This window comes from Opisthocomus hoazin, chromosome 7, assembly GCF_030867145.1.
Source record: "Opisthocomus hoazin isolate bOpiHoa1 chromosome 7, bOpiHoa1.hap1, whole genome shotgun sequence".
Taxonomy (NCBI): Eukaryota; Metazoa; Chordata; class Aves; order Opisthocomiformes; family Opisthocomidae; genus Opisthocomus; species Opisthocomus hoazin.
This window is the reverse complement of record NC_134420.1, coordinates 46,433,247-46,447,263: the sequence shown is the minus strand read 5'-3', so window position 1 is coordinate 46,447,263 and position 14,017 is coordinate 46,433,247. Positions and strand designations below refer to the sequence as shown.

The following is a 14,017-nucleotide window of genomic DNA, read 5'->3' as shown; positions in this document are numbered from 1 at the left end:
AGGTTCCTCTGCGCCCAACTTTCCAGCCTGTCCAGGTCACGCTGAATGGCAGCACAGCCTTCTGGTGTATCTACCACTCCTCTCAGTTTTGTGTCATCAGCAAACTTGCGGAGGGTGCACTCTGTCCCTTCATCCAGGTCATTGATGAATAAGCTGAACAAGACTGAGCTGAGTACTAATCCCTGGGGGACACCACTAGTTACCAGCCTCCAACTAGGCTCAGCGCCGCTGATGACAGCCCTCTGAGTTCTGCCATTCAGCCAGTTCTCAACCCACCTCACTGTCCACTCATCTAGTCCACACTTCCTGAGCATCCCTATGAGCATGTTATAGGAAACGATGTCAGAAGCCTTGCTGAAGTCAAGGTAAACAACATCCACTGCTTTCCCTTCATCCACCCAGCCAGTCATGCCATCATAGAAGGCTATCAGATTGGTCAAGCATGATATCCCTTTGATGAATCCATGTTGACTACTCCTGCTTTTCCTCCACTTGCTTAGAGATGAATTATAGTAAGTATAGTCTTCACAGACTGTTTTTGCATGTTGTAGCATTAAATTTATTATTCTGAATAAAATGAGACCGTAGATGTTTAAGAGTCATAATAGAACAGGGCACAGAAAGTTCAAAAACATGGTAATCTAATAGCTTGGACAAAAGGATACATATTTTCTCAGCATTTAAAAATCCTTTAAGATTTGTGTAGTTGTTTTTATTATCTCTGCGCACTGATAGATCTTAAAAATACACTTTTATTGTGATCCTGATAAATACAGATTTTCATTGTATCACAGAATCACAGAATGGTAGGGTTGGAAGGGACCTCTGTGGGTCATCTAGTCCAACCCACCTGCTGAAGCAGGGGGGGTTGCTATTTGGAATGAGGATGTTTGCTATTTGGAAAAGCATTTGCTATTTGGTGTTTGCTATTTGGAAAAGCTATTTGGAATGAAGGTGATATACGAAATGGACAGAGGAGTAGGCAAGCCTACAAAATTTAAGCAAATATACAAAAGCTCTGAAAGTTCTGCCTAGGCGATGTATGCCGGGGAGCATGGGCAGAATGTGCGTGATAAACTTCTGTGTTTTTCATGAGGTCTGAGGTGGGTGGCAAAAAGTAACAGACCCGACTCTGAAGCCAGTGGTAGCAGGTTCTTTTGGGAGCTTCCAGATCTCTCCTTTCTCGGCATTGCCCCCTTGCTATTCACACTCTCCATTATTGGACATGGAAAGTCCCCAGCATGTGAATTTAAGTGCTCACAATGAGCAGTGGAGCAGCAAGGGAAAAAGCCAGGGCTATGCATCAACATCAGCACAGAGCAGGACAGGATGAGAACCAGTAAGGCTGCAGCTTGGATAGCCAGCTCAAGAATCAGCTGCCGACTTAACACCAAGTTCATCTGAGCCCCCAGCACTGTCTAGCATAATAGCAGTGTCCTTAGGGGTTAGTCTTATCTGACAAAGAAGCCAGTGCCAACCTGAACAACCTTCCTTCAGTACTTTCAGCAAGACTTACTGTATTTATTTGTGATGCCAGCCAAATTTTACCACTGTTCTTAAGTCAGAAAACTGAGCATAAACTATGATTAAATTCTGCACTGTAATGAACAGTTAGCACCGTTTACTGTCTAAAATTCCTGATGGTTCCAATATACTACAGAAGAGTATGTTTAATATAGGAAGTATATAATACTGTAGCATCAGTGATACATTTAGGTTTTTACTTTCCTTTTCAAACTTCAAAAACTATTGGAGTCAATGAAAATTAAACTACTAATTGTACAAATGTTTATTAGGTCTTTTTTTATTATTATTTTATAGGTCTTGTAGAAATTTGCCTGATGCATCCCCTTGATGTAGTGAAAACAAGGTAAGATACTGCTTGAACAGGTTTTGTTGACGCTGGAAGATATCCAAATTAGGAGCTGTCAAAAAATAAAATGCTAGAAGTTCTTCAAGTAAGATAACATGTGCCTTTAATGGCATTTATATTTACTTATCTGTATCTACAGCATTTGACAGATGGGATTTGAATAGCACAACACATTTCTGATTAGAGGTCATCTAAAGGTGTTAAATCTTTTTTATGACATGTATTTTTAATGCTGTAACAAAACCCTATAACATGAAGAGGGCTATAGTTAAATTTGCTTACTAGAGGCATCATCTGCAGTAATGTTCTTGTATGTAATTCAGAAATACCATATTGCCTCCAAAATAATTTTCACAGGTTTTTGAGACCTGATAAAAATAATAAAATAAGATGTTCCATATTCTCTCTGTAAACCAAGTAACTTCATTCTTTTATCTTTTTTTTAATCTTTTTATCTGTCTCTATTTTCTTTTCTGAATATTTGTGCTTATATGAGTATAAATGATCAAGTGGCCTGGTAAATTTGGCCAAATGAGGTTTTTTAATGTTGATTCTTGAGATGGAAAAAGAATAGTTGTTGTTTGTAGTTTCTTGAATATGTTTTTGCTTTTCTATGCTTTTTAGTTTTCATGTCAATTCTTAAGGGAGTGTTACCATACGTGAAAAACAAACCAGCATACAGAAGCATACAATAAAGAGGAGAAAACTTTTCATGCCGTGTGTGTCACTGTAACTGGTTTGCAGGATTCCTTTGCACTAAATTCACCCAACACACAATATTTAAAAGCACAACAGTATTTATTGCTCTACTGTAGCCTTGCATAAGCAGTTACTAGCATATTGTTTCCCCTTTATGAGAGTCTTACCAACCTGACTACGTTCGAGACACTGCTGAACAAGAGAGTGACCATTAGTGGGGTCATCACCACAAAGGGAGGTGGGCGCAGCACCTTCAGGGCGTCTCCTGTGGTTCGTAAAGTGTGCTCTGTGTCCTCTCTCTCTCTCCACCTTGAGCCACCCCTTCTTATACCCTCAGCAGATTCAGTGGAAAAGTACTGACTAGGCATTGCTGCATGTGTGGCCAGCGCATGCAACAAGGCCTGCCAAGTGCATGCTCTGATGGCTAACAGCAGTTTCTGGATTGCAATTACGTGTTGCTTGATAACAATCCTCCCAGTTCCCTTCTTCAAGGTTGTGTTCTCACAGCTGTGTTCAGCTTGTATTTTTCCATAGTGGCCCAACACAGACCATCATCTAAATCCTTTACAGTTACATGCAGTGCAAATAATTACCATATACTGCTCCTGGAGTGCTACCTAGGTCTCAGTCATGGAGGCAGAAAAGCTGCACTGGGAGATCAGTCAGCCCCAAACAAATGATGAGGACAGCTGTGGTCTCTGGAATATGCTTGAAGCAGTCAATTATGACTGGAGATTCTAGTTCCAATTAGCCAATGTGTGAGCTTGTTACGGATGTATTCTTGGCTTCTGTTTAAATCACATTCCGGGATTTGCCTAAGACCTTGAGATACACTTTCCTGCAGCTTGCATTTTGCAGAAAGAGGCCATCTGTCTGTGGTCATTGCCCAACACCAGAGGATGATAACCCAAGCTCCATCGATGTTAACCCCTGCTGACATGCTGTGGGTACTCCTCAGGGCTTGGAGTTTGCTCAGGCAATTCTTTTGTATGCCTTCTTCATATGCAATATGTTGATTCATAAAGAGACAATACAGCTGGTAGTTTCAAGGGTCCTATCTGCCCCTCCAAGTACCACTAAGACCTTGTTATTAAAATAAGATTTACATAAAAGGATTGAAACTAAAGACTCAGTAACAACAGGATACAAGCAAAACAAATACGAGACAAAACTGAAAAGAAAAAAGTCTATCTTGCTCTGCTGTCATGTGGTCCTCATCGGATGTGCTGTAGGGACTTCATTTTGACAGGTTGTGCTATAACTCACCTCTAATTCTCAAGCTTTTGGTTTTACCTCTTCCTCGTTCCCTCTTTGTACTAAAACAGGAGTCATGTTCTTTTGTAGCATATATCAGTGATTTACTTCTTATGTCTTTGGTGCCTTTGAGGTTGTCATCCTACATCCTCAAGCCTCCAGTCTCGGTTGAAAGAACTTAATACATATCCTTAGAATCATTCATGATTTAGGACATACCACATATTATGTATCATAAAAAGCGTTAATTGGACATCTGTTCTGATAAACAGGCAATCAACAGATGTACTTTCAGCTTCCTGACGGAAACCAGGCATACAATGGACTCTCAGAATACAAGGACAGATTTCCCCATTTCTATTCTAGATTTTACTGGTTTTGTCATACTTTTAATAGTGAAACTGCTAATCAGATCTGAGATCCAGAAATTGAAAGTTTTGAAGAGTGTATTAGGAAGTTTGTGTTTGGTTTTTATATTAAAAAAAAATAATAAAAATTAGGAACCCTTTAAATGTGAAGTCTGAGTCCATAAACAGTGGAGTTAAAGAAGAAAGCAGGAAAAAATGAAAGAACATTAGATGTGCAGGAGAAATCAGATTATGCATCATGGTGAAACCAAGGGGCTGAATCAAGTAAAAAAGCCATTAAGCACATTTCTTCATTTGAACAAACTTAAAGTGAAGTTGAGTTAACTCAACTCTTCCATTGAATTAGCTGCAAATCTTTGCAGAAGTGGGCAGCACCCAAGTGGTAGTTTTTCGATGTTTTGTTGATGCAGATATATTGAAAGATATTACACAGGTTTTGTGGTAACTTTTCGGCTGATATTAGCAGATGTAAGTACTTGAAAATACTTACATTTTGAAAGCCAATGACAAAACCAAGAACAGAATATCCTTTCATTTCATCCACCATTCCATTCTATGTTTCTAACATTATGCTACTTCCTTTCATTTTGTAATGGTCCAAATTTACTATAGCAGATTAATTCTTTTATGGCCTTGAAGAATTTTAGAAGAAACTTTCATTTTAATTCTGAACTTTGGATTTTGAAAGTTTTCTAATACATTTTAATTTACCTTATTCTTTTGTTACAGTGCCTCTAAGTACTGCAGTGCACTTACTCTTTTCCAGCATGATACTGATAATCTGTCATTTGCTAATCATTTCCAGCTATTACAGTTTTGGTGGTTTCTTTGGGCTTTTTTCCTTATGGTTAGGTGAAAGGAAGTATAAAAGCACAGTTTGTTGCTTAATTTTTATGGTTTCCTGCCTTTTTTCTATAAAGTGTTTGGTGGAAGGAGTCCTGTGGACTTCTCAAATTAGTGGAATCTTATTCTGAAGAAGGTTAAGGAAGATGCTAGTGGACTGGTGGCCTAGCATCTTTGCTTCTTTGATTTTTTTTTTTTGGTTGCTGTGTGTATGTTTTTTATTAAAAATTGAAGGAAAGAAAGTTCCTGTCAGAGATTATTTTGAAACCCTGGAAAATGGTTTGGCTCTTTTGGGACATTTTGCAATATCTTTTCTGTGTTTAGTAATTTTCTATTATTCTACAGTAACAATGCTAGACTTGTTTATCTCCTTACATCAAGGGAAGAACAATATGTATACATATATATAAAAAGACATGTTTATACACCATAGGCAAACCAAATGCTTAATGGAGTGGTTTTTTGCTAAAGGTACATTTGAGAATTATTTTGTTTTGCTATCTATTAGAACACCAAAGATCATTACTTTATGAAATTCATGTAATGGAGGTAGATAGATGGGAATAACTACAATCCATTGTTTTACCTCTGTGAATCCCACTTATTCTTTGAAATAAAGCTCTTTTCTCAGTTACAAGATAGATTAGTATAGTTTCTTGTGAGAGACTGTTAAAAGAGTTGTGCTAAACAGTATAACAGAGTATCTGTTAGCTGTTTTATTTATCAGTTATCCTTATGATTAATTTAGCCATCTGTAGATTAAATAAAGTACTGAATCTCTGTTCTTGTACTCCTAAACGTAAGTTTAACAGAGTTGGGTAAGGTTTTACATGTGTGCCTATGTATGAGCAGGGAGAGCAGTAGCTACTAAGTTTTCTAATACAGATACAGTCAAGACATAGAAGGACTACTTTTTAACTGAGAAACGCAGAAGATGTTTCTTTGTTGGAAAGTAATGAGAAGAGTGTCTTAGTCTGGATAAAGAATTGGTTTCACTTATTTTGGACACTTTTTTGAGTTTTGTGTGTAATGCAGGCTGTAATGTTGTTTTCATTCATTAGACTTACCAAAGGATGACAAAAGGGTATGGTAGATCACGGTAAGTAAGACAAGACGTTGTCATATATATTACTCTAAAAATAGTAAAGTGCTTTTATAGCTAGAGTTTGTCCTTTGTGTCCTAGCAGCATAAGTTTTGGCTTAAGCAAATGTACAAAATTCAGAACTTAGTAATGTTTTATTGTTGGAAAGTTAATACTTGCACAGTAGTTCACAAGTGTAGTTGCTGAGTTAAATGGAGAGAATTACAGAGAATTGTCTGAAGTCACAGGAAAGCTAATGTTGTTTGAGGGATCAGTAAAGCAAGCCTGAGTAATAACTGGAAGATGTTGCTGTGGTCTGTCTGGTGGCTCCAGGTCATGTTCTGATGTAGTCCTATAGCCTTGAACAGCTTGAATTTTCAGGGGGAAAAAAAAAAAAGGTTGTTTTTTTTTTTAGTTTCCCTACTACTAGGTTGCTGGCATAAAACTGTCATTTTCAGAAGCTTGATAACTTCTGAAGTACTTGTGCTAACATAGAATTTGATTGCTGTTACATCTTAACACCTCAAAAAGTACATGCAACCAAGAGTAATATTGCAAAATTAGAACTATGACTAGAAATAAAATTTTGGGTAACATTTCCTCAGGTTTATAGCTGATTACCTTTACATGTGCTTTCTCTTTTTCACTGATTATCACCAATATTTATACAGCTGAATTTTAGTGACTTCACTGTTCTTGAAAACAAATATCAAAGTTGCCTGTGCAAGTATTCATACACACTGAAACATATACTGAAGTAGAAATAGTAATTTTGGAAGTTATTTGGTTTTGTGTAGTTAGGAAATGGAAACCATACTTTGTAATTTTTTTAATAGTTGTCTACATGCCATAATTTAATAGAAAACACATAAGAAGATATGTATGATTAAGTGTTTCAAATAATAGAGAAGAAATAACAAGACATAACCAAAAACTTTCAAATATATAACACATCTGATAAGATTTGTGTCTGAAAGTCCTGTGAACAGGAGAAATGTTATGTGGATTAGATGAATCATTTATTCATCTCTCTCATTTTGGCAGTAATTTGACATCACTATACATTTTGAGACAAATATTTGAAAGAAAGATGGTTTCTTTCATGTCAGACTAATAGAAAATTGTGCTCCAGATCTGTGTTGACTTCAGTGGAGGTAGATTGGTTAGTACCACTTGAGAATAAAGGTTCTTTTACTTCCAGACAATGTATTTGAACAGTGGTAAATGTTACCGTAAGCCAAACACCATCTAATCGATTTGGAGAAAGTCTAGGTTATTATTTTATCGGGAGAATCATCAGGGTAACTTGTGTCCTAACAAATTACACATGTATTCAACAGGCGGTGTTTTAATGTTTCTCTGGTTAATTCAAATAATGACAATTCCGGATGATTTAAATTTTTTTTTTCTCGTTATTTAAAAATTCTTTTTAAATAAAGATCAAAATTCTTTTTATTTTAAAAATTATTTTTTTAAATAATTTAAAAATTATTTTTAAAATTCTGTATCTTCGTAACACAGCCTCATGTTTGGATCAGTGTGCAATTTGGAAAGCATTGCCTAAGAGAGATCCAAGAGGCATTCTTTCAAAAGCATTTGTTTCAGTTTATCACAGAATCACAGAATCACAGAATGGTAGGGGTTGGAAGGGACCTCTGTGGGTCATCTAGTCCAACCCTCCTGCCGAAGCAGGGTCACCTACAGCAGGCTGCACAGGACCTTGTCCAGGCGGGTCTTGAATATCTCCAGAGAAGGAGACTCCACAACCTCCCTGGGCAGCCTGTTCCAGGGCTCCTTCACCCTCAGAGGGAAGAAGTTCTTCCTCATGTTCAGACGGAACTTCCTGTGCTTCAGTTTGTGCCCATTGCCCCATGTCCTGTCGCTGGGCACCACTGAAAAGAGTTTGGCCCCAGCCTCCTGACACCCACCCTTCAGATATTCATAAGTATATATTAGGTCCCCTCTCAGCCTTCTCTTCTTCAGGCTGAACAAGCCCAGCTCCCTCAGGCTCTCCTCATAGGAGAGATGCTCCAGTCCCCTCACCATCCTCGTAGCCCTCCACTGGACTCTCTCCAGTAGCTCCTCATCTTTCTTGAACTGGTGAGCCCAGAACTGGACACAATACTCGAAATGAGGCCTCACTAGGGCAGTGTAGAGGGGAAGGAGAACCTCCCTCGACCTGCTGGCCACACTCCTCCTAATGCACCCCAGGATCCCATTGGCTTTCTTGGCAGCCAGGGCACACTGCTGGCTCATGGTTAACCTGTCGTCCACTAGGACACCCAGGTCCCTTTCCACAGAGCTGCTCTCCAGCAGGTCCGCCCCAAGCCTATACTGATGCATGGGGTTGTTCCTCCCCAGGTGCAGGACCCTGCATTTGCCTTTGTTGAACCTCATCAGGTTCCTCTGCGCCCAACTTTCCAGCCTGTCCAGGTCACGCTGAATGGCAGCACAGCCTTCCGGTGTATCTACCACACCTCCCAGTTTGGTGTCATCAGCAAACTTGCTGAGGGTACATTCTAACTCTTCATTCAGGTCGCTGATGAAGAAGTTAGACAAGACTGGGCCCAGTACTGACCCCTGAGGGACACCACTAGTTACCAGCCTCCAACTAGACTCAGCGCCGCTGACGACAACCCTCTGAGTTCTGCCATTCAGCCAGTTCTCTATCCACTTCACCGACCACTCATCCAGCCCATACTTCCTCAGCTTCCCTAGGAGGATGTTATGGGAAACAGTGTTGAAAGCCTTGCTGAAGTCTAGGTAGGCAACATCCACGACTCTCCCTTCATCTACCCAGCCAGTCATGTCATCGTAGAAAGCTATCAGATTGGTCAGGCATGATTTCCCCTTGGTGAATCCATGTTGACTACTCCTGATAACCTTCTTTTCCTCCACTTGCTTGCTGATGACCTCCAGGATAAGCTGCTCCATTACCATTCCCGGGATGGAGGTGAGGCTGACCGGCCTGTAGTTCCCTGGGTCCTCCTTCTTGCCCTTTTTGAAGATTGGAGTGACATTTGCCTTTCTCCAGTCCTTGGGCACCTCTCCTTATCAGGAAAATAAGAAGTATAGCTTGTTTTCCTGATCAACCTATTCAACTTCCTTGGTTTTTTTCTTAAGGCTGTTTCTCACCTTTGGTGGAATCTGGGGGAAGATGCACTCCATGGTGTTGCTGCTTGAACACCTTTTGACGCAGTTCAGCATTACATTAGAATCTTCATGTGAACTGACTTTCCATCACATGTGTGATCCAGAATATCAGCATTAAAAAAATGAGGCAAATAATTCACCTTAGAAACTTTGGAGAAGATTTTCATCTAGTCATGATAGAGATTTTATGATTTGCCACTCTTTCTGCAAAAATGCAGACCAACATCATGGATCTAAAGCCCCAAATTTAGGAAATAATTTGGGATCTAAGTCCTGATTTGGACTCTGCATTACAGACCCATTTCTAGTTAGCAACTGTTCTGCTAATTTGCATGCATGTTTATCCGTTTTGTTCCGTTGTTCCAATTCTGTCATTTTGGTCTTATTAAAAAAGTTCAGCTTACTACATGTGTTTCCGATCTCATTCCATCTGTTGTTTTGCAAGAGCTACTTCCTTTATATCGTTAATTCCTCTTTGATTTCTGGTCTTTTTTGTTTGAGTGAGCGGTAGTGGAGTCTGTTTCTGAAAAAAGTTAGTTTCAGGAAGAGTTCATTGTCCTTATACAATGTTGCCATTTCCAAACCACCACAGCTCACTTGGTTCGCATCAGGGCATGCTAAATTCGTTTTACTTGATGCAAACTGCTCTAGTTGGATCGTAACAGTTTTAAGCAGAAAATAGTGTTCCTGTCCTGAGAAAATTATCAGGATACCAAACAATTCTCTATTGGAATGAGCAGTTGAACTCTGAGAAGGCTGTTAGAAAAAAAACGGGTTTTGGCCAATGAAACTCTTCACTTAATTAATTTTGAATTTTGGAAATTTTTTAGTTCCTTTTTTTTTGTTTCAACTACTTTTAAGTCATTTTGCACTAGGAAAACAGAAGTTTTGGTTGAAAATACAGAGAACAACATCCTTTGTCATCTAAAAGAAGTGTGTAAAAATTTATTGAAACTGATTGTTTCCTGAGAAATATTTTTTGATTTTGAGGAAAAAAAAAAACAGTAAAAATAATCCCTGACCAGCTCAAATTAATGTCCTTATTTCAACCAAATGTCAAAGCTTAGTTTTACTTGATTTATCAGTGGCCTTTAGCACAATTGTTCATAGGGTTTGTGTCCATATAGTAGCATATACTCTGGTTTTGGAGTTTGAATATCACTATTGAAATACTTTGAATATTTCCTTACAGATCCAAGTTTTGTACAGTAAGAACTTATCTCAAGTTTACAGTAATTTGGATGTGGCTGTGATCCAGGGCACAGTAATTTGCCCTTTGTTTTCTTTTTACGTACAATGTGTTAGGAATTAATAAGGGCACATGGGCTAATATTTCCTGCTAGATATGCTATTCCAATTTGAATCCTTCCCTGGTTTAAAAAGCAATACTGATGTGCACTGTTAAACAGATGCTCTGGTTTGCAGTGCTGGACAAAGTGATTTCTGTTCCTATGTGCTTTTTTTTGTATTCATAGGGGTACCTTATGTATATTTTCTAAAGAGCGTCAAGATCCTTTGGGATAAAAGGAACTTCATGATTTTCTCGTGTGTTACTGTGTTATGTGTGATCAAATGACAGAACTGCTTAATAATATCCCTATTTCAAATCAGTGTAAATTTTTGTAAAAAAAAAAAAAATTGTTTCTTGGATTTAGAATAATCCTATCCCTTCTTTCCTAGAAACTGAATTCATGCATCATCAAATCAGACTGCCAGAGATCTCTTTTCTCAAGCTTTTCCTTAATTTTGATCAAGCATTCTGCCATTTACTCTGGTTTTTTATTGAATAATAGGTGTTTTGTTGAACAATTGAAATACCATAAAATAATTTCCATTTGACAACATGGCACGATGATATCATGCTTTGGTTTACACGTAATCTGTGCCATTTCACTGGCCATACCAAATCTACCCTCAGTTTCTTGAATCGCTCATGAGCTGTAACTACCTGGAATTTCTAACACCTACGAAGTAAGCCATGTCCGCCTTCAGCATGCTCAAGATAAAACAGTAGTCTCTGTTTCCCTTTTAAAGAATCCTTTCCTTGTTTCTGAGGTTGTTATGTGGCTAAAATAAAATAAATGAAAATTCTAGATACCTAATTAGCTATCTACATACTAGAGATGCAGCTGTCCAGTCCCTCACGCTAGCAGGAAGAGAAACAGTTCTATATGCAGGAAGCAAGTGTTGAGACCATCCTAGGAGAGCTGAAGAGAGAGGCAGTGGTAGATGAGGGGACGAGCTTTTCAGGAGATGAAGCAAGCAGACAGTCTCCCACAGACAGCAAAATAGAAAGAATGCCTGAGCAAGAACCAGGACTGACAAGAGGGAAAGTGTGACGGTTTTCTTGCATATTTTCATCTCAGTCCAGTAGATGTAGAAAGTGTGTTTTGGGTTTCTGGAAGGAAGCTGGATCAAAGCTGACTTGGAGTGACCTCAGTCCTCTTCAGAATGTAGTATATAATTTTGTCTGAGATTTTTATTTGGTGCATCTTTCCACATGTCCTTTTACATAGCCCAAGCACTGCTCTGTCTAGTAGAACCCTTACAGATGATTCTGTGTGCAGCTGATCTGAGGAATAAATGGAAATCATGCTAAAAGACATATTGAATATAATCTGCCCTACTAGTGACAATCCTTTTGAATATGAACATTTCCAAAATATAAACATGCATTTGTTCTCTTAACAATTTTATGCTTGTTACTTAGCTTTTCATGCAATGAGATAAAATAATGAGATAAAATAGTTCATTTCAAGTCCCTTTAATTTACATTTTGCTTTCATTCTAATGCCGTAGCATAGTATTCTGTCTGTGTTTGTATTTCCAGTACTTACAAAGTTCATGTAAACATTTCCTGGCAGCTATATGGGCAGAATTTGTAATATGACAAGAGCCTGAGGGTTTCACTTGTATTATCTGCGTCAATATATTTACATGTTTTAAAAATAAATGTACACATACATATTTCTTTGTACAGGTACAGCATCTTCCTTGGTAGAGAAAGTGAAGTTTAAGTTCTCTAGCACTGGAAAAATCTGCAGTTGATTAGCTGTGTCCTCATGCTGCAGTTGCAAGAGCATGATGTGGACTACATTTTGTGATTTCGTGGGCTGCACATTGTGCACTTGCAGTTTAAGTCCAAGCAAGCTCTGGATTTTTTTCCTTCCTTTTGTTTTTATCTTAATTTTATAGAAACATTTCCTTTCATAATATGAGGCTACAAATAACCTTCTAGTAGACAGAACAGGCAAATATGACGAGCTCCAAAACTGTAATTATGGGGAGTAACCATGCCATGGCTTACAGATATGACACAATAATTACAGAATCACAGAATCACAGAATGGTAGGGGTTGGAAGGGACCTCTGTGGGTCATCTAGTCCAACCCTCCTGCCGAAGCAGGGTCACCTACAGTAGGCTATAGAGGACCTTGTCCAGGCGCTTTTTTCATTGCATTGTCTGATGGGAAAAGGAAGAAAAGGGGGAAAACCTAGGACTAAATGCCCTCAAAAATATGCTCATTGTACTGTTGGCTGCTTCTCTAGTTAGAACCTACCAAAGAAATAAGAGACAGTGTAGAAAAACTTGTACACTCTTTGTACTCTCCCAGGATTCTACAGATAATCAGGATGTTTACAGGAGTCAGAAACCATGACCAAATCTTGATGACAAAAATGAAATTCAGTTTTATACATTTTGGATAAGTGGGTCAGCTGACAGATTTGGAAAAATATAGTCATATTTGTACAGAAAATACCCTGTAGTATTATAGCGTGTGTTATGGTTTGTATTAAACATGAGATGTGTTTAATTATTTAATTTGCTTAGATTCTCACGGCCTCAGGACATGCCATTGTATTGTTGTCCCCTCACCCCCCCCCCCCAAAAAAAAAAAAAGAAGAATTGAATGTACCTTTATTAATCTGATTTATTTATTTTGGACATTGGAGATCTATTTGCCTATTTATCTGCTAGTTCATGACAATGAGGAACGGTACCAGAACTGCTAGCATTTTATGCAAGGCTGTACCGGAGGCAGTTTAGACCACTTCAGTAGAACCAGCACTTAAAATCACAGCCAGTTTCCAAAAGAGGTGTTACAGCCTGCGTCCATCGTGTCCTGTCTCCTGCCACTGCTGTACCAGCACTCAGAAACACCCATCCTGGTGCTGAGTTCAGCAGCCTCTCCTCTCCTCTCCTCTCCTCTCCTCTCCTCTCCTCTCCTCTCCTCTCCTCTCCTCTCCTCTCCTCTCCTCTCCTCTCCTCTCCTCTCCTCTCCTCTCCTCTCCTCTCCTCTCCTCTCCTCTCCTCTCCTCTCCTCTCCTCTCCTCTCCTCTCCTCTCCTCTCCCCTCCCCTCCCCTCCCCTCCCCTCCCCTCCCCTCCCCTCCCCTCCATCTATCCCAGGTTCTGTTAGCTGCTTGGCCCCAAACCACAGCTTTTGTTCAGCCTAATTTAAACTGTGCTGGGTGGCAAGGGCCCTGTAGTTCACTTGGGAGGCTCCTGCGTAGCCTACTGCTTCTCACAGCCAGGAAGTATCTTCTAGTGTTCCACTATTTCCATTATGTAGTTTGATCCCTAACAACTACCTACACCCTCTTTACTGTACATTATTCCACTTCCCCTTTGTTTATTCCCTTTAGAACTAGTAGATGCATGGCATGCCCCCATTTTCTTTTTCTCAAGCCAAAATCATTGTGAGGTAATCAAAGAAGCTCTTTAATTTGTCCTTTCTCTGTATTT

General features: G+C 39.1%; 1 protein-coding gene across 3 annotated transcripts in view; it reads left to right on the top strand.

The window, feature by feature from the left end:
• SLC25A21 (solute carrier family 25 member 21) overlaps positions 1-14,017 on the top strand; it is a 268,104-nt gene that overhangs the window by 141,981 nt on the left and 112,106 nt on the right. For all 3 annotated transcript variants that reach the window (XM_075425453.1, XM_075425455.1, XM_075425454.1), the window contains exon 2: positions 1,822-1,870. In XM_075425453.1, coding sequence (XP_075281568.1) covers positions 1,822-1,870 — 49 coding nt within the window. The remainder of the gene's footprint in view (positions 1-1,821; positions 1,871-14,017) is intronic.